Raw genomic sequence first — 21,009 nt, 5'->3', positions numbered from 1 at the left:
TGCAAAAAGGTGGCTGGAACTTCCAGCGATTTGTGATTCACTGTGATGTATTATATCATAGGTAGACGCTGTTTTGCAAGACCCGTTTTGCATGAGTTCTGGGTCTCCTGATACACAGTTTAGGCATCTCTGTCCTCGCGGAGGCTGAAACCAAGAGGGAGAAGCTTCTCCTCGGTTTCGCGACTTTTCCAACGACCTCGTTTCCCTTCGCACCTGTTGATTGAAATGAAAATCGCTCGTCTCTTTACGAAAACTGCTCCGGCATATTAATGGGCCGCGCTCGGCTAGTGTCTCCTTCACCTTTCGGCAAAGATACGTCGTCCATCAAGGCGAACGCAAATTGTAATTGATTCCTCGCTCTAAGCAAGATAATACCAATGCGGGCAACAAGGACGCGAGGCAACAAAACGTTGCATAACTAACGCCGGTCACGCTTCACGGAGTGATGCTCCCCGTTTGTCCTCCCGTTGTCGAACTTCTCGGTCGTTTCCTTGGTACCGCCGCTTCCGCGGACGTGGAATTAGCACATCGTCCGAAACGATTCAATTTTCGCTTCGGAATCGTGCCTTGCCTCCATTCACTGTCTTCCGAATAAACGAATAGCGGAGAGTTTCGTGGCACAAGGTCTGATTCTTCTCCTTTTCTCCTTCTACTCTACGGAATAAATAAACGTGGGTCCATTGGCCTATTTATTGTCTTGTAACTCAGGAACTAACACATCAATTTCGATGCGATTTTTTTTTAAAATACAGCTCAATTCGCGGGGAAGGTTTAAAGCTATTTAGCATTCTCGCTTCGCCTGCGGGAACGCTCCCAGGGCCAAAAACAAGAATTGAATTGGGCTTAAAAACGTTCATTTGTTTTACTTGCACAGCTATGGCTGTAGTTGTGCTATAGTTTTGGCTGCCCGCAGTTGAAGGGCAAGGGGGTAAAAGAGGGAATGTCACAAATCAGCTTTATCAAGAAAATTAAGTGTTTTTTTCAACACCTGCATGAAAATGTTTTTTTTTTACGCCTGCTGAGCGGGAGCAAAATGACCAAATTCAGACGTATTCGCGTTTTCTACTTTTCTCCTAGGGAAAAAGACTTTACGCGCATGCGGATTCGCAATTCTTTACTTTGCCCCCAAGGAAGCTGGAGTTTGGCGGTACCCTGTGGTATGAAGGTGCATTTGTTCGACTATTTTTTTGCGAACCGCTCAGCAGGCGATCAAAAACACACCTTTCATGCAGGTGTTGAAAAAAGTATTGTGCGTGACAAGGGAGAGACGCGACTTTGCTTTCTTCTCTCCCCTGCCACGCAATGTACTATTGTTCCACTGCAGAGTGGACATTACCTGCTTTTAACCAATCACCAAAACTTTAACGTTATCTTACGGAGAGGTTTGAACTTTATAATTCTTCGTGATTCGACAGTTCTGTAGTCTCAGTTGCCACTAACAAATTATGCCATAAATCGCAAAATCATGAAAAATGGACATTCCTCGTTTTTCCCATTACCCTTCTCAAGTGTCCTCCCACTCCAAAACTCTACGCTGCTGATTTATGCACGATATATTATAACCTATCGTCATATCCGAGCTAAAATTGATTCGTAACATGAAATTGCCCGCACATCAGCTAAATTGTCTACTGTAAACAACGTCCATTTCATCAGCTGTGCGGCTACTTAATGAAAGCCGCAGGATGTTTACAACCGTGTTCCATCAAAGAACTTTTGATGCACGGTCTCCAAACACGCCGAGGCCATTCGAGTTTCTATTCAACAGTCGTAAAACCCATGTTCCCGATAGCCATGTTATCTGGCGAGGGAGAAACGAGAAAACGGCCCCCTGAGCCGCGATGCAGGCTGCGCGTTTCTGCGTGTATCTGAAATATGGCAGTTCCGGCTGATAGGCAAAACAGTCCTGTTGGCGCCAGGCGGTCGACCGCATCCGCGGATGCTGGCAGCTTTCAATGCCGCGGAGCAGAGAGACGAGTCGGGGGAACGCTGGGCACGGCGCCCGCGCGGCAATGGCTCCACATTTTAATTAGTGAACGAGCAAAGCCCCGAATGCCCGTCACACGTCCCGCGGCAGAACCATTATTTCGCCATTGCTTCTCGCGAAGGAGCCGCCGCACGTCCCTGTGCTGTGTCTTTAACCCGCTCACGCATCCTCCTCCGCGGCTCGATCAAGGACCAATGGAAACGTTTTTAAACAGTACCTTCGCGGAAGAGAGAACGGGTTCTTCGTTCCACGTCCTCGGGATACACCCACCCCGAAAACACTATTTCTTCTGCCTATTGACATGCAAATATTGTACATCCTGGAACCGGACCCCATGCCCCCCGGTGGTTAGGTGGTACCCTTGGAAGGAGAGGTCGAAGTAACAGCGAGAATCACGCTCGCTGTCGTGTGGATTATCATTGCATTTCTATTGTAATATCGTGACGGATAATAAACACGAAATTCGATGTTTATGGTAGTCTTTGGGAATAAAGTTTGGAGTATTCGTTTCGAGGAATGTTCTATTAAGTAGACTGAAAGGGTGGAAATTGTCTTGGGTGACAATAATATACCGTAAACTGGAGGAACATTGGCAGGTTTTTGAAATATTTTGTTAGATAACTTTAAAATTAACATGTTTACGTTTGCTTTAAGTATCCTATCATAACGTTGCATCTTTTGGGATTGTACTACAAGTGTCAAAATACAAAAAAATTTTGTCCTTTTCCTTGTTTAATACATGTTAAAAACTTTAGTGTACCGGGGTAACATTGGCACATCATATAGATAGCATTAAGGGGTTAAGTTTTACTAATCTGAAGCCAGTAAGATACATTGACGCTTAAATTTGTTTATTTTATTTTTTTTTTACATCTTAATAGCATTAATAGAATTACATATGAATAGCATTAACAGGTTAAGTTTTACTAATCTGACGTAAAACAATGTAATCTTCAAAATGAACTTCAAAAAATTCTGAAACTTTGTGAATATGTAGGGAATTTCCCCCTGATTACAACACAATTTTTGTTTGCTGTCCAAATTCATTCTAAGGGGGTGTAATTGACCCCTGAAAATCCGATTATTTTCCGATTTTCTGTTATAACTCGTGAACTGTAAAATATTTTTTTTTAACAAATGATAGATCTAATTAAAAGAAGTAACTTTTGTCTTAAAACTTTTTTTTTATCTCTTACATTTCGCGAGTTATAATACAAAATCGGAAAACAGTCGAATTTTCGGGGGTAAATTTCACCCCCTTCGAGTGAATTTGGGCGGCAAACAAAAATTGCGTTGTAATCAGGAGGAAATCCCCTACATATTAACAAAGTTTCAGAATTTTTTGAATTTTTGGGTTCAGGATCTTCCCTTGTGAGTGGTTTTTGGACTTGAAATTAGTTCCCTTAAATACGTGAAATCTAAAGTTGAACTTCGGAGTTAAGTTATTACACGAGGTACAAAGCTGTGATGTTTCTCTAACGGCCTCTGAGCTCAGAATTATTTTCTTGAATAATTTCGAGAATGATTAATGGATGTTTAGGTCAGAGTGGTAACAGGTTTTTTTTTAGAAATTCAAGCAAACCGTGGTATCGAACGCTAGAAACTGCTGGTCTAAAAGCTTTTTCTTATCGCCGCGAATAATATCTACGTATTTAAGTTTCAGCAACATCAGAAAGAAGCACGTACCGCATATGCAGTTCTCATTAGAGAGCGCGAAGGAACAGCCGCGAACAATGGCGTGTCAAAACAATTAAGTGGCTTTTTATGCGGATAAGACTGAAGAATTTTTTCTCGCTCATTTTGCACGCTTCCGCAGAATACCTCTTATCGAGGAAACGAAACAAAAGCTGTACTTCTGGCGGGCAATTCTTATTACACTTCGTTAGCATTGTATGTACATATGTAGTTGGGTTCTGAAACGGACAGCTGTCCTGAAAACGAAGACTAATGGCAGCGAATGCACGCGAGAAGCAGATTTCTTTTTTTTTATTCGCGACTTGCCAAGATCGCAAATGTTCAGTCTTAATACTTTGAAGGTCGCACGTTTTCAAATTTTCCAACTATTCATTGGTTTTCGAAAACCATCAAAACTTCAAAATAAAATATTGGTAAATCGTTGAATGGAATGGAAGTTTCATCGGTGACAAATATGAAATAAAATGAATTTCTTAGGCTCACGGAAAGTAAGACGTCGAATCGTATCCATAAGTAACTAAACATTATTTTACATGATAATAGGAGGATTAAGGGAGAACCTGGTTTACGATGCTGAAAAACGGCGATTTTTAAGAATTATCTTCTCAACAAATATAAAACTAATCTTTCCAAAACTTTATGCATCGAGGATATAAATTCATGAAAATTAAGGGGACCTTCCGGTCTACAGCCCAAAAAATAGGTGATCTTTAGGAATTAATTAAACGAAAACTACTATATATAATTTAATGGGCCTTGTTGCATTGTATTAAGGATGTCTTAGATTATAGAAATATATTTTTTGTTTTATAATTAATCATTGCAGAAGCCACTGGGGAGTCGTTAAAGTCAAGGCGTCAAAAAATTGATCCAAAATCGGTGGGACCTGTATCTCCAAAAGTTATTATCCGATTCGACTGAAACTTTTTTTATTCTGAAGAATATACTTCTGGCTAGGGGGAAACTAGAAAAAAATACAAAAATGACATTTTTCAGAAAATAACGACACTTGACGTTTGAAATTACTTTTCCCCTATATTTTTCACCCTTTCAACGCCTTTGAAAATCAAAATTTGTCAATTCTTTGTATTTTTTCTGGCATCCCCCTAGCCAGAAGTATATTCTTCAAAATAAAAAAGTTTCAGTGGAATCGGATAATAACTTTCGGAAATACAGGTCCCACCGTTTTGAGAAATCTGTTTCGAGGAAACTGCGTTTAAAGTTTGCGCCGAGTGGCCAGTTGTTGCCCATGCATTTGCCGCTACTCAAATGGCTATAACTTCGGGAATTTTACGAATTTCAACAAATCCTTTTAAACGCGTATTCCTAAAAGGTTGAACATTCGAAAAATGAAATAAAAAAATCGACTTTTAGACCGGAAGGTCCCCTTAAGAACAACTCTGGCTTTTTTATTTCAGGCAAAAATTCGATCCGCTAGTATGTTCACAATTTGACAACTCCAGCGACGCGGCGTTATAAAGATATACCACTAAAACAATGTTAAAAGAATTATTCTTGATTAAAAACAAAAATTTCTTGTCTGAATATAGCGTAAAACCCCCTTAAGGTTTTAGAAACATTCCCTTTACATTTGTTAAGAAAATAATTCTCAAAAATCACCGATTTTTCATCGTCCTAAACGAGTTTGGCCCCTGAAAGGACTCCAAAAAGCTCTTCCCAAAGGCACTCTATCGCATGTTTCTAGGCGATTCGATAGCGACCGCGCGCCCGCTGGTATTGTTTCGCGTCGCGTCCCCATGATCACGCGCATGCCGCGTACAAACGCGCGCGGCCGCGCTTAGTACCCGCCGCAGTCCGCGGAAGACAGGAGAGGTGAACGAAATGTGTGTCATACGCCCGCGGTGTGCAGCGCGGCGCCCGCTCATTGTCATTCGCCGTGGTGCCAATGCAACTACGTTCGTGCAGCCGTGCATGCAGGCTCGTAAGATAAACGAAGACGACCGGGCGACGTTAAATTCGCGATAGGCGCGCACTCGTCGCCGCGACACACGAGCCCGAACGTGACCAATCGGTAGCGTCGTTTCGGCGCGCCGCAACGCCACCTCCTTGCGCGTCCTTTGCAATACGGACTACTTAATCCAGCTTTTCGCATTCCTGCGAGACGCTACTCCTTGTCCAATTCCGGAGACAACGGCCTAGTTCGCGGGCGCCTCTCGCAGGTCCTCGCGGTACCACTGCTTTTGGCATTCGGCTCCTCGAGCATCGGCGCCTGATCAAGCAGGGAGTAAATCGATTTTGGGACAAGCTTCTTTGGTAGGTGGTCGCGTGAGTCGAATGCATGCGCGCCTGCGGTTTCTGTAATTGACGCTCGTGAATCATCGATCCTGAGAAATGCCCTGTATTCATATATTACCGTGAAACCAGGCTCTTTAACTACCGCAGACTCCACTTACTTGCTAAGTGGGGGTAGCATTAATATCGTCTTCTGTTTTCCACTGTACAGCGTGAGTCACTCAGCCTTTTTATGGAAATAGAAAGGAATTCTCTTTTGAATAATATGGTTCAAAGAAACACGAGGGGCTTACGTAACGATAACGCAAAGATATACAGGCTTTCAAGTAGCATTTAGTTTTAACCCTTAACTGGTATCCTGGGGTCGCTCGTGACCCCAAGCACCCAAAGTTCGATGTACAATTTTCGGTTGTTGGTAAACTGAATTTCTAATTAATTTTATAATAATAGTTTAACTTTCTACGCTTCTATTATTTTCTACATTGCCTAAGAAGAAAATATTCATAGTGGTTGCTCTAGTGTCGACTTTACAAATTTCTGTGCCCTTTTTTATTTGCGGTCTGCCACGACGCCAGTATACCAGTCACGTTTGCCAAAAACAGAATACCAGTTAAGGGTTAAGTGGCATACCAGTGCAGTTTGGTAGTTTAACTTTAAATCTTCAAATCATCGCTCCGGTTTTTAGAACGCATCGGGCAAGAAGTTGGAACGAAACCGCTGGATACGCGGATTCCGACGAGTCATTGGAAATCGCCGGGGGATTCTTGGATTTCACTTTTTTCGCGGGCCCGCGGCCGCCTATCATCCCGTTGCCTTATCTTGGCCAGGCTTCCGCGCGCCGTGAAACCGTTCTTGCTTTCACGCGGCCGATTCGCTGCCGCGGTTCTTCCGTTCACGCGCCGGGCCTATTTAGCGCGCGTGATCGCTGGCGAACCGCTGCATGCTGCGCCTGTGTACAGGTGTTTGCGCGTTCAGCTACCGCGAGCGGCAAAACCCCGGCGAAATAGACCATCATGAAGTCATAACTGTCGTGTATCGCCGCGGTGGTCTATCCATTTCATTGGGCGGCGAGATTTACGGGCGAAACGCGCGCACCCTGACCGGCAATCAGATACCGGCTTAACGATCGACGTGGCGAACAGCCGCGTAACGGATCGGCCGCACGGGAGGATCGACACGGTCGGCGGGCGATTATCCTGCTGGAAAATCCAGGCGGGATTCTCTATTCCTGGCCGGCGGGTTCGTATTTATAGATCGCTCTGGACTCTCTCGGGTATTTATAGACGGCCGAGCGCGTTGCTCTGTTTGGCGATCGAGACCAGTAGGCAGATAGGAAAGCTGGCGTGGAGCCGCTGCGGAAGACTGGCACGAGAAAAAGAGCTTCCTCGCATTCCGACGGCAACCCGATCAGCGAAACGCAACGTGCAATGAGAGGCACAAGAGCAAACTGGAAGATCCTCTATCTCTATAACTGGTGCGTTTATGTGACTATCGTTTCTTTTCTCCTCTGCACTCTCTACCTCTCTCCCCGGCTGCGTGACTTTTATATCGACTGCGCGGTGGGCGGGACACGTACGGTCGGGGAACACGTGTTGTACATACACGGGGGAATAAAAGGTAAAATGGCACAACCTTGAGGTACACAGCAGAAGCCCTGCTCTTGGGTCCGCTCGACACGCTCGCTCTGTGAACGTACCCGCGGCCTGATCTATTGCGAAAATGATTTAACTGCTCGGTATGTGAGCAAGCACGCGACCGCGCTCTGGCACGTCCATAGTCATCCAACCCCGAGTAAAATGCCATAACTGTAGGAACGGTGGCACGATCGAGAAGCATGTTTTACTCAGGGTCGAAAATGTTCTCGAACCCTCGTTTTTAAAAAACGATTCTGTTGGGACTTATACGTTTCGTTTAAGAAAATATCTGTTCCTGTGGAATTTTTATTGGAAAAAATGTTACCTTTAGGAAGTTCTTTAAAAAGTGTTCAGGTGGAACAGATATTTTAGAAGCTATATAATAAAAGTTCCATGGAAAGAAGTTACATTGGAACAGTTATTGAAAAAGTTTTCATAAGATAAAGAAAAGTAGTAAACTATTAGGTACCAGTTTTTTTAACAATGTAATATTATATTCTTCATATGTTTATTTAATAAAAGGTACGAAAATCATAACATAAGTATTCTTTATTTTATGAAAACTTTTTTAATAAACGTTCTAATACAACTTGTTTCCATGGAAATTTTATTATATAGATTCTAAACTATCTACGTAGGTAAGTATTGCAAATAAATAACACATTCAGAATATCAATTTAACTGTAATAATTATTTAATATTGTTGTAGTACTATCCATTGAATAGTATTCAGTATTTGTTACAACGATTGAGAACTTTTTTTAATATTGGTGAACAAAATATCTGTTCCTGTTATAGAAAAATTTTTATTTTTATATTTTATAAGTTCCTTTCCAACTAGAACCTTTATGTTCAAGAACTTTTATTTTATAGGTTCTCCTGGGAACTTATAATGTGAGAACATTTTTAAAAAACTTCCGCGGTCCATGTTTTAAATGGAAAGCGTTCCAGAACTTTTTCGATCCCTGGTTTTATTAACTAACAAGGGAAGATACCCAACTCGGAAATTCAAAAAATTATGAAACTTTGGGGATGTATAGAGAATATATAGGTATATATGACGCAATTGTTTTTGCTGCCCAAATTCACTCTAAAGGAGTAAAATTGACTCCTAAATATCCAGCCTTTTTCTGATTTGGTGTTATAACTCGCGAACTGTAAGAGATAGAACGAAAGTTTACAGGCAAAAGTTACTTCTTTCAATTAGAACTATCATTTAGTAAAAGTGATAAGCGAGTTATAACTAGGGAATTCAATCCCGGGATCATAATCCCGGATCCCGGCTGTTCTTTGGATTCCATTTTTATATTTTTCAATTGTTCATAAAGTAATTTACGTTTTTAAAAATTCTCGAAATTCTCGGGATAAGTTATAACTTGATATATCAGATCCCGGGAGATTTAGAATCCAAAAAACCGCCGGGATCCCGGGATTCCCTAGATATAACAGAAAATCGGAAAATAGCCAGATTTTCAGGGGTCAATTTCAGCCCCTTAGAGTGAATTTGTGAAGCAAAAAAAATTGGGTAATAAATACCAATATATCCTCTACCTATTCCCAAAGTTTCATAATTTTTTGGGTATCTTCCCTTGTAAGCTTAAGAAATGAAATTAGTTTTCAACTTACTCGCTTTAAATTACTTTAAACTACTCGATTCCTCCCTGAACTCCTTTCACTCGCTACTCCCATTGACAGATTCCATATGGATAGGTAATCCCGAGCACGAGACGACGAGAGACACGATCGCGTGAAACAATCGGTTCAGCCGATTGTCCCGGCGGACGGTCGCTTTCGTAAATCGTCCCCAATCACCGAGCGTTCTGCGGCTTCCTTCGCAAATTGCCGTCAACCGCAGCGCAATTTGTCCCCCGAACCGAGCGTGTAATTCGCGTAGACCGTGGCGATATCGCGCGTTGCGTGCTATCACGAAAGATTTCCTATTTATGGACGTTCCGCGGGTATTTATAGACGGACGTCGGGCGTCTCTGAGCCGGTGGCGAGCACAGGAAAGCGAGATCTTACGTGAAAGCCGTTAAGGCCGTTTTCAAGCTGGCGTCCGCAGACCGGAGAGAAACCGAGACCGGCGAGGATCCACCGACGCGCCACGTAAAGGTCGTGGAAATGTCAACAAACGAGCTTCGGCAAGGACGTTGCGAATCGTATGCCACGAGCCTGCGGGATGATGTATTTTCACGAACAATCGCGACGATCGACGAATGGAATTCGCGGGGTGATGCGCGCCTCGCAAGAGTTTTATTAACACGTTTCGTTCGAAGCGACTTACCGATGTCATCCACGGAAAATTCTGTGCATACATCTTCCATGTTCATCCCTCGTATAAGGGAGGCCGGGAATAGTTGACTAATTTTTAACATTTTTAATTTTTATAAATAGACCATTGGTATTTTGTTGAGTCGCACACCAAAAGTTTAGAAATTTCATTAGGTATACAGGCTTAATTTTTAAAATTGTTTTGTTTGAGTCTAGGTCGTAGTTTTTATTATATTTAGAGTAGTGAGACGAATAAGTCAACAAACTCCGGCTGTGGGGTTAGTTGACTTGACATTTACTTTTCAGTTTTAAACCTTTGCCTGCGAAAAGCGTATATATATATATATATATATATATATATATATATATATATATATATATATATATATCCTACGACCAATAAATTTTTTTTTCACTTCTTTAGACAGTTAGTTTTTTTTTATTAAGTATCATGCTGTTAGATGCCGTAATTATTTTCTACTTGTTTGTTATGGTCTATTTGAAAGGCCTGAGAGTTTGAAAGGAGGATAGGGTGTAAAGAGGATAAAAAATTCAGGATAAAAATTGCAATTTTCAGTGGTATTCCTATGCTTTAGTCAAGTAACCACGCCCGACACTCTCAACAAGTTAAGGGTTGTACGTACAAAACCTCCGCGCACCGGATAAAATAAAATACCCTAAATTATAGTCAATGTATCACGTTTCCGCAAAATATTCATGAAAAAACATCAAGCAATACTTAGTGGACAAAAATTCATAAATAGTCGAAACAAAAATATTTACTTCCCGCCGACCTTTTCAGACATTTCATTCTCACTGATAGAACACGCAAGTTTTTATCACGGTGACACATTAAATGGCAAGCTGGTCATTCCATATGCTTCAATATCGCGAATCGCAGCATAATTTATAACATAATACAACAATTAAGGGGAATTAGTCAACTAACCTCGTCAACTAGCCCCGGTCTCCCCTACTTGACCATGAATAATCCCAGTTTCCCTCCACCGGAGCAAAGGATTTCCGCTGTCTACCTGCAGGGCAGATTTGGAAATTTGGCGTCCCCAGGTCTGTCGCCCTTTCCGCGAAATATCAGCAAATATTTTAATTTAAAACAGTCGAGCCGTTTTCAAAATCAATTCAATATAGCAACTCACATATGAGTTATTGCCAATTCGCTACATAAAAAAGAAGTTACCTAATTATTTTTCAAGTTATCGCGAGTTGTTATCGTCTCTGTGTTTAAATATTTTCCAATTTCTTTCGCCTAAAATTTGTCGCTCCCCAAAATTTGCCGCCATAGGCTGCAGCCCACGTATTGTTACCCGACACCCAAATTCGCCCCTGTCTACCCCTACCGCGTGCGAATATATTTCTGCATCATCCGTAGGCGAGGCTGAGATACTAGAGGATTTTCCTCTCCGTTTGGCAATACTAGAGACGCACAAATTCCCTTTGCGAAATCGTGGGTACTCTTCATTCTGAGTAATCTGACTTTCATTATCTGTTCTTGCATACAAAACCGTTTCCATATCCTCTTAACGCAAATGTAAAATTCTGTGGTATTCCTCTGCAAAATCATTCGTATTTCCCAATATGACTCAACAGAGTTTTTTCGCTGCTCAAAGAATTTTCTCTATTTCTGCACCCTCCAGTCTGCTTGAAATTCTCAGAAACCTTCTCCTTTTGTTACCGCTACGAAAAGCACGTGAATTTATTTTGCAGACTGGAGGAACGAGCGTCTGCGTTGTTTACTGGCATCATGCAGCAACGTGTACCTCTCGGTATTCGGTAGTTTGTTTGCATTTCCCGGGCTCAGGATCATCGACGTGCCGATACCGTTCGCTGATCGGTTACTATTTAGTCAAGCGATTCTGACCGTCTGTTGCTTCATTCTTAGAACTCGATCTTTAGACTCGGGTACTCAATACTCGTCTTTTAATCGTACGGATACTCTGTCACGCGTCATACGAGATTTACATAAGGAATTATTGTACAACCTTTAGTTTGGCGCGATATGCTCTGCCCCGGCGTTGATGTCACTGGTTTCTGAGGAAAGTTGTGCAATAAATCAGCGGTTTTTCCATTCGGGCATTATTCATCGACAACAAATGAAATTTGTAACTGTTCGGAACTGTGTAATGCTACCAATGCAAGCTACTACAAAACAATCTTATCTCTATCCCCGATTGTTCCCAACGCTTGGTAGTTTGCGTTACTATCGATAGCCAAACCGGTATCTAAACGACGCCGACGGTACTGTTGTAAAAAGCATAACACGCGGTATACATAATGACGGTTCGCCGGGCGCTCGAGCACTATGCGTTTGCGCATACTGGAACGAAAATTCCGTGGCAGTCGTGCCGAGAACAGGCCAGCCGATATTCCACGTAAACACGCGCGCGTCGTTACGGCTGAAATCGATGTATCGACGACCTTATTTCCTTAAAACGTCCAAGCAAGCGTTGACCGAGCACCATTCCCGCGCTAGCGGGTTTTACGTGCCCCGCTACTGTGATTCACGTAACCGTACGTTCCAACAAGGTGGAAAAAAAAAATCAGGACAATTCCTGCCCGGTCGCGTATCGCAGCCTCCCGGCTCTAAGCGACTCGTTCGAAGAGATTATGGAAGCATGGTGCGAGCGCGAAGATACAAAATCGGTAGGGAAACGGCGGCGATCGCGCGGCAATAAGAGAACCCCGCGAACCTTCTACGTATCTCCTTATTTTTCGCACGTGCGTTCGCAGAATCCTTGCCCAAGGACTCGCGGCCGCCTCCTATGCAGCCGGTCTCTAAATCGAGAACACAGGCAGCATCGAGTCGAAAGTTAAACGTTGCACAACCACCCGCCGCTCGCAATATCGCAATATCTTCGTCTTACATGGCACGCCGGCTATGTAAACTGTCTAGAAGCGTGTGCTCCAGTATCTTACAACGCTCGGACGGGGCGCGCGCGCGCGTGTCGAAAGTCCTGCCCCGCTCGGGGATATTTTTCATACGGCCCTCGTCAGAAACCCAATCACGAACCGCGCGAATTTTGCAAGTTCCCGCGACGGAACGCTGGCTCCCGTGGCTCCCGCCGACGAGCGGGAGCGCGGCTGCGAATCCCGCCCGACGGAAGTATCCGCGAGAACGTCCACGGCGCGTTGTGAAATTCGTTAGAATCGAGCGGAAATTGAAAAGTGAGAGCACCCGTTCGAGGCTCCGCGCGCCGGGAACCGTCCTCGAGCCGCGACATCGCCGCGCGTGTGCCTGGTCGAGGCGGCAGCCGGGGAGGATAACGTCGCGACGCGCGCGACGGGGAACAAGAGCCTCGACCAAGGGACAATGTGCTAGATAGCGCGAGCGTACGGTGCCCGTGAGGCCAGGACAGAAAGAAAACTGCTGAAGACGACGGACTGGCTGAACTTGTTGCTAAGGCCCCGCGCCGCGGGCGCTGGTAGGGTCTGCTCGACCTGTCAGTACAGTCGAGTACCTGTCACGGGCCATCGATCGAGATTCGGGCCCACCGTGGGCCTCATGCGAATCGGGAACGCTGGGGGAAAAAAGGCGTTTCGTATCGCGGTGACACTCACTTGACCAGGATCCTCCAGAAGCAGCCAAAGCTGGAGCCGTTCGGCACTTCGCTCGCGTACGATATAGTCATTTCCTGCCTGACCAGGTGTACACCGTGTCTCCTGCCGTTTTTCTATGGTCCTCCTGCTCGGTTTTCGGTTACCTCTGGCCACACGCCCCCGTGGCGTTCGCTCGCTTTCAGTCGGCACCTCGCACCGTGTCGTTGGTGTTTCCGGTGGAGAAGCTAGACACACTCGCGCACATGCGGCGCGCGGGCCGCCGCCGATTCTCTCCTCTTCGATCCTTGACGATCGAGGCTTGATTACCGGGTGTCTATCGGATGGCTCGCGTTCCGCTTACCATCAGGAAGCTCTCGCGCGATTAGACGGAACCAGCTGACCGGACGGACCGACTGTCTGCTGACTGAGCTCCACTGATAGACGACAGGACCAACAGAGAACGGGGCCCGGCTGCCACCTCCACCTGGGCCTCAGTGCCGGTCACACCTGCCTTATAACCCTGCTCCTCTACCGGCCGTGCCGTGTGCGGGGGCAATGTGACGACTGCCTCTTTCAGGCAGTGGAAGCAACATTCTTTTGCTAATGCATCACCTGATTCTTTTACGGTTAATATTCGCTATGATTAGCATAATAAGAGGAAATGTGAAAGGTCGGATTTCACTGGAAAAAATTGCAATTACGAGTTTTGAATTATTTGGTACTTTGTGACGTAAGCGCGGGTACTTAATTTCATGGTCATTCGGTTGGAAGACATGGTGTTGTACATAGCCTCTGCTTTTAAGCCTGAGTCAGTCACCCCCATGAGTGCACCTTAACCGAAAGGAAGATTGCTGAACCTATTAACGCAAGATCGCCCATCAAGTTCGCCGAACCAACGAGTTCATTCTTCGCGGAACCTCTCCCCTGTTAATTGCGATACCCAGGTGCGCGTGCAGGCAACAGTACTCGAGTCCACCGAACAAGGAAGGATTCGCGCGTTAGGGCACTGCTCGTACATACGAGGAATTCTTGAAAAATCAATGACACGTGTCGCCTTTCAAGTGGATCTGCTTTCGAACCGAGTAAAAGGAGAGCGTTTTCTGGCGTCGCGTTCGCTTCTTCGCTGATATTCAACATCAGCTGCGATTTCCACACACACCGTTGCTCGTTACGGCCTCAAATCACTAGGCTTTGCATCGTTAATCCCTCTTTTATTAGACCTTCCGCTGGCGCAACGATTCTTACGGAGGATTGCATGGTAGCAAACGACTCGTTCGAATAACACAGGAGGATTTTGTAATCGCGCATCTTATTCTTCGAAATGGACACTTTCAGAGGCTTGTTCTGGAAGCAGAGGTGCTATTCCTACGGCACTGTCCGCGTTCGAATGCCGTAACACCGCGGCTATCGCCTTACCTGAGGATTTCAATACGACATCTCGTGGACGGTCGACGCACTGTGCTCTCACCTTGCCGTGGCCTAGCCTGCGGCGGAATCGCGACCTTCTGGTACCATCCACCGGTCACCTTTCGCCCTTTTTCAGCGTCCCCACGCGGGGAAAAGTTACTTTAAACTGCGTCGCTCATTTAACCCTTTCCACTTCGCTTATTAGTGACGATTCTATGCCAACCTAGGGGCACAAAGGGTTAACTTAAGGATATTTATGAATTTTCTTTTAAAAAAATATTGTTAATATTGCATTTCCCTTTAGGGGACCGGCAAACACCTTTTGGGGCTTTGAGTATGCACACTACTTAAAAATGATTTACAGTATAAATGCAAAAATTAAAAATAAATATAGAGAAGTAACAATGCTAAAAACGAAGTATATGTGTAATATTACAATACAAAAAACATAGAAGAACACAAAAATACCAAAAATAATAAATAAAAGCATGGAAGAAAAAAAACAACAAAAAAATGAAAAGATGATACCAAAACTTTCTACGTCTACGTCGTTAGCTCTGGGTAAGGCTAAAAGAAAGTTCTCTGAATTTTGGTACCTATACAATATACATATATAATAAGGATCGGCTAAAAAAAATTTTGCAAGTTTAAAGATGCCTTCTTATATTCCAAAAGAGTTTAACCTTTAGACGATCGGCTTTTTTTTAAAAAAATAGTGAGTTTCAGTTTCCAAAAATATATATATATACATATATATTGTTAAACTCTTTTGGAATATAAGAAGGCATCTTTAAACTTGCAGAATTTTTTTTTTATGCCGATCCTTCTTATTATTTATTAATTTTGTGTATTCGTGTTAACCTTTTCGAAGATGTGGGCGTAACGCGTAGCAGCTGTCACTAGGGTTTATCGATTTTTCAAGTCTGGGTTTTAAAAACCGGTGTGCGGGATAAATTTGTAAAATTTTAAATTTTCAAATTTAAAAAACTGTAATTATTTAATTAAAAAGGTTAACATTTTGATTTCAAATCGCCTCTGGTACTAACCAATATAAGAATAAAGAATTTAGATTTGTTACTTGATGCCCTGAAAATGATGACCAATATTGTATCTAAAGCAAAAACAAGATTAAGTCACCGTTCAGTGGACAATTTATGTTTTTTTAAACCATATCTCCTGAAGAAAAGCACTAAATAAAATAAAGATTTTTAATTTATCCAACAACCATTTAGTGAATTCGTTTAAAATTGTTGGAGCACATCAGTGAGATTAAAAACAACAATCTCTCAAATTTTGATCAGCTTGGTACCATTTTTAAGATAGCTACGATACATCCTTAACATAACGGTTTACTTTCGAGGCCCATGAACGCGCCGGGTGTCGTGTCTCATCCACAAAGGTCTTAAAGGGCATCCCAACAGCTTTCTTTTTGCTACTTGCAATTCCAGGTAACTCTGCTTTCGGGCTTTTCCAAATAAAACAAGATAGGTCATTGACGTCATCGACTGTTCGAAACCGGCACAGGTGGAACGAAAAAGAGTACACCAGTCGCTAGCTTCGTCATCGCACGTGTTTTCCACGTATATATTAAAGCTGGCTCCGAAATTCCACCGCAGATATTAGCTCAAGGAAGTCGCCTGAATTTTTCTCGCTCTGGCCGGTCCAGTAAAGGCGTAAACAAGGAAAGAAAGAGGGGAAATAAATGTACCTGGTACGAGAAGTTAAGCATCGTCCGACAGGATATACATATTTATTAAAGACGTTTTTCACAAGGACAAGATCGAACGTAAAGATCGAACAGTACGATGGGTTTCACGATCGATGGTTAAGTCGTTTTGATGTCCTTTTGTAGGTTGTGGACAATGTTCGCTGACGCCTTGAACGATTTTCTCTCCAATTCTGTGATCCGCATTCGCACGATGTTGGTGATGCCGTTTTCCCCTATGCAGCAGGGCAGCGACATAAATGTCTCCTGGCAAACATCGTGGTGACCCTGCGAATGAAATTGTATCTTGCACCGAGTGTTCCAACGATCGCGACATATCAACGCGATCAATAATATCTCGCATTAAGAAAGCATCGGGTTCATATCAATGTACCGCGTAGGATTTTCTTGCCTTAACGTAATCTAAAGGTCGTTGAGTGGTACCGAGGCGTTTCACAGGGCAAAATCAACTTCCCATTGTACCTGTTACGAAATTCCTACGCGGCATTGATTAACCGCAAACAATGGTCCCAGCAACAGGCAGAAGCTTTAAGGGGGTAGGTTACCCTCGATAGCCCTAAAAAAGGCCTTTTTTCAAACGCAAATTGTAAAGTGATAAATAAGTGTAGAGAGAACGTTTTTTTTTCAGTTTTAATCGTTATTCAATCAGCTTTAACACAGAAAAAGAAAAGTCTAACTATCTCTATTCATATAAAAGTTGTGAGTACAAACGTAAAGGCGTGTACCCGGTGTACCGTTTGATGGTGAACATCAAATCTCGAAAACTGCTGCAACGATTTGGATGAAAATTTAATGAGAGATGCAGAAAACGATGTGTCGGAAGCAGATTTTCGAAGTGAATTCTTAAAAAAAAAGATACAAATATTTTTCATACAAGAAATCGATAAAATCGTATTTTTCAACATAAAAATTGTATTACTTTTTTCTCGAAAATCTGCTTTCGACACATCGTAGAGAATGGCTTTCTGCATCTCCGTTTAAATTTTCATTCAAATCGTTGGAGCGGTTTTCGAGATTTTATGTTCACCATCAAACGGTACACCGGGTACACGCCTTTACGTTTTCACTCACAACTTTTATGTACATAGAGATATTTAGACTTTTCTTTTTTTGTGTTAAAGCTCATAGAATAACGATTAAAACTAAAAAAACGTTCTCTCTACTGTTATTTATCATTTTACAATTTGCGTTTGAAAAAGGGCCTTTATTATCGAGGGTAACCTACCCCCTTAAGTGTTACTGATGTTTTATACCTGAACCAAGGTCGAAACCGCTATCACCCTTTGCGTGTTGTTCAGTATAGCATGGACGATGTCGGCGACCGCAAGACCGATGGCAGTGTTGGTGTACCCTTTCAAACATCTCACCGTGGAACCTCTGCGAAACGAAAAAGACGATCGGTCCCGTCGTCCCTTTTACCTCGACGTTGCTGATTCGTTCGAGCACGGTAGCTGTCTAACGGCGACGTGTCAAACGAGACTCACAGCCTGACCACTTCCTTAGAGATCTCGAACCATCGCTCCTCATCTGTCTCCAGCCCGATGTTCGGCAGAATGTCGCGAAACTGCACGCCCCCGACGTTCACTCCCGACCAGAGTGCGACTAGGAAACGTTCGAACGTTTAAACAGAACCGACACGTAACGATTGCTTTCTCCTCCGGTAAAATGGGAAAAATGGATCGCGTTTACGGCATGCCAGAGTGCTCCCCTCCCTCCCCTCAACCCCTTCGCGGCGATGGTTTTTGGACTCACCCTGGCTGTCCCCGTGCTCGCCGATAATGTAACCGTGAACCGAGCTCGGCGCTATTCCTATACGGTCGCCGATCAGGAAACGAAACCTCGCTGAATCCAGATGAGTCCCACTTCCGATAACTCGATTTACCGGTAATCCGCTCACTTTCCACGTTACCCAGGCCAAAATGTCCACTGAAAGTAAAAGTGCCGTTTCTACAGGCCGCTTAACGTCGCCTCGCGGGAACGACAGTTCTTTCGTTCGACGATCTCTCCCCCTTTCATTTCTCTCCCCCGTACGAACGCGTTCTGGCGTTTGCGCGGGGAACTGAACCTGGGTTGCTGACGAGCACGAACACCGCGTTCGGGCTGTAGCCGAGCAGCGTGGGTATTATGGTCTTCAGTATCTCTGAATTTCGTTGCACCAAGTCCAGTCGACACTCGCCCGGCGTTTGGCGAACACCAGCGCTTATCACAACCACCTTCGAATTGCTGGTGATACATAAGTCTGGAAGGAGGTGCTGCCAGTCTTTATCGTTGTCGTGCTTCCGAGTCGGTGGAATTCTCGGTGAATTCGCCGCCTGTTTGGCGCGATTTCGAAGGGAACTTGATTACCTGTATCGTAATCGATCCGCGGATTTCCAAGGAACACCGAGCCATGGTCTATGTCCATTCCCTCTCCCTCCAGCTTCTTTGGGAACGCATCCACTATCGCGATGTGCGAGGTGATTCTCTACGATGGAGCAACGGAAAGATTACACGCAGATGTATGTGCGCGCGGGGTGCAACGGCTGCTTTCCATCTTGAAGAATGCGCGCGGAGAAGCGTGTGCACGCGGGGACATTTTGCCTACTCAGCCTTCTGGCGCATTCCCGGATTATTCATATCGCACGCATGTTCCCGCGATTCGACTTTCCGCGCCCGACACGTGCGAACTTTCACTCGCGTTCGGAAGAAACGGCGGGACTCGAGCGTGCAAACCGTAAGGTCGTCGTTGCTCGATGGGACGTAGGACGAAACGTGGCGTCGTTGTACCTGAAAGAGAAGCGAATTCACGATCGCTATGCCGACCATGCCGGCCCCGACGACCGTCACTTTGTGGCAGCAGTCCCTCACTGGCTCTGAAACTTTGCACAACAGGTCTTCCTTCAGGCATGGTGTTCTGAAATGTATGGTATTCCATTTTACAGGCGCGGAAGCTTCTCTTCCCGCTGCTGTGTCCGTAGATTGGTCTATTGGTAAGTCGTCGCGTATGAGATGTCCGCGTTTCAGCTTGGAAAAGTCACAGTTTAGCATTGACCACTGGATGTGAGGATGCATTAGGATGTTCGCTATTTGAATCAAGACGTTTGTCAATAAATTACAACGCAATGGATCCCCTCTTTGAGAGAATTGTTCTAGTTGGGAAATTAACACTATTCCTTCCACGACTGGTCAAATGACCGTTTTTAAAATTTCGCCTTTAACCCTTAACTGGTATCTTGGGGTCGCTCATGACCCCAGGCACGCAAAGTTCGCTGCAAAATTTTTGGTTGTCTAAGCTTGTAAACTGTTTTTCTAATTAATTTTATAATAATAGTTTAACTTTCTAGGTTTCTATTATTTTACACATTACCTAAGAACAAAATATTCATAGAGGTTGATTCAGGGCCGACTTTACAAATTTCTGTGTCCTTTTTTATTTGGGGTCTGCCACGACCCCAGTATACCAGCCACGTTTGCCAAAAACAGTATACCAGTTAAGGGTTAAACTTCACGACTTTTCCTCAAATATACGTATGTACATGATATACTTCTGAATATAAGAAACTATTTTTTTATACTGTCAAATTGGCTATTATCTTCATTCTATATTAAAAAATATAAGTTGTGCTAAACACCGGTCACTTGACCGGTCGCGGTAGGAATAGATATACGTGAAGTGTCGGGTAGGAATAGTGTTAAAGCTGTAACGTATGATTAATGTGATTAAAGAACGGTACTTGGTCACTTTCTGGTCCACTAAGTTCTTAAAATCTCAAACATAAATCTGTAAATAGGAATATTGAAGTTTATCGTAACCACCCCTTCCTTTAGAATGCAAACTTGTCAGGATATGTCTACCAGGACTGCTGTTAACGAAATCAACTCGAAAGTTCTTCTAATCCTCACTCATCTGACACTTGTCAAGAGTAATACTGAAACTATTCCCCTTCAAACCGTGTGTGATCGTACTCTTACCACGTACCCCGGCGATTCCATTATTCCCCCGACACGAAGATCGTCAGAAAGAAGTAAAAGCCGGTCTCTAATCTCGCGGAAAAGGGAAACGATGCGAGCAGCACTTTCATCCTCGAGTGCGACCATTACAGAGACAATCATCTCGCGGACATCTCACACGGGACGACTTATCGTTAGAGCCAAGTCTCTCGCTGACGTGGAAGACTCAGCAGCCAGTGGACGACGACCACGCGGCACGTGGTGGATACAGAAAGATGGGGCGCTTACACGAAACTGACCGCTCTCTGTAAGTCAGATCCAGCGGTGGCGTCCTTGCCGAAGTCAGCGGACACGATATTCTTTGTCTTGATGCCGCCGAATATCTCCGTTAGTATTGTCGGTGGTAGAGCACGGCGCCGCTGGCTGTCGGAAAGCCACCTCCTGCGCACCAGACCCATCGAGTACCTGATGCATGTTCGCAGCGACGATGTCGACAACGCGCGCGATAAATTCATTGCTCCTGTCACCCGGCGATTTTGGAAATTTGGCGG

At 44.1% G+C, this 21,009-nt stretch overlaps 3 protein-coding genes across 4 annotated transcripts in view; 1 reads left to right on the top strand and 2 right to left on the bottom strand.

Moving 5' to 3' along the window:
* Best2 (bestrophin family protein) overlaps window positions 1–13,848 on the bottom strand; it is a 71,258-nt gene extending 57,410 nt beyond the window's left edge. The window contains exon 1 of the mRNA XM_076822303.1: window positions 13,417–13,848. Within this exon, the coding sequence (XP_076678418.1) occupies window positions 13,417–13,487 (71 nt within the window). The 5' untranslated portion in view covers window positions 13,488–13,848. The remainder of the gene's footprint in view (window positions 1–13,416) is intronic.
* The window catches only part of LOC143374323 (uncharacterized), a 339,083-nt gene that overhangs the window by 32,004 nt on the left and 286,070 nt on the right, over window positions 1–21,009 (top strand). The gene's annotated exons all lie outside the window — the stretch shown is intronic.
* On the bottom strand, window positions 16,491–20,916 carry LOC143370947 (L-lactate dehydrogenase). The gene is made up of 8 exons (XM_076815866.1): window positions 20,758–20,916; window positions 19,295–19,531; window positions 18,875–18,992; window positions 18,594–18,767; window positions 18,281–18,454; window positions 18,013–18,130; window positions 17,782–17,905; window positions 16,491–16,795 (listed from the first exon to the last, which is right to left on the bottom strand). Exons 1-8 carry the CDS (start codon window positions 20,914–20,916, stop codon window positions 16,628–16,630), a joined length of 1,272 nt encoding a protein of 423 aa, XP_076671981.1. The 3' UTR covers window positions 16,491–16,627.

This window comes from Andrena cerasifolii, chromosome 1 (assembly GCF_050908995.1).
Source record: "Andrena cerasifolii isolate SP2316 chromosome 1, iyAndCera1_principal, whole genome shotgun sequence".
NCBI classification, from domain to species: domain Eukaryota; kingdom Metazoa; phylum Arthropoda; class Insecta; order Hymenoptera; family Andrenidae; genus Andrena; species Andrena cerasifolii.
Note: the sequence above shows the minus strand (reverse complement) of the source record. Positions and strands in the feature narration are given on the sequence as shown.

Coding starts and splice junctions, on each gene's coding strand:
- LOC143370947 (XM_076815866.1), bottom strand. CDS start 20,916: ATGGGTCTGGTGCGCAGGAGGTGGCTTTCCGACAGCCAGCGGCGCCGT. Junction 18,455..18,593: donor CGTGCTCGTCAGCAACCCAG/GTTCAGTTCCCC, acceptor TTTTACTTTCAG/TGGACATTTTGGCCTGGGTA. Junction 16,796..17,781: donor CGGTTTCGACCTTGGTTCAG/GTATAAAACATC, acceptor TTTCATTCGCAG/GGTCACCACGATGTTTGCCA.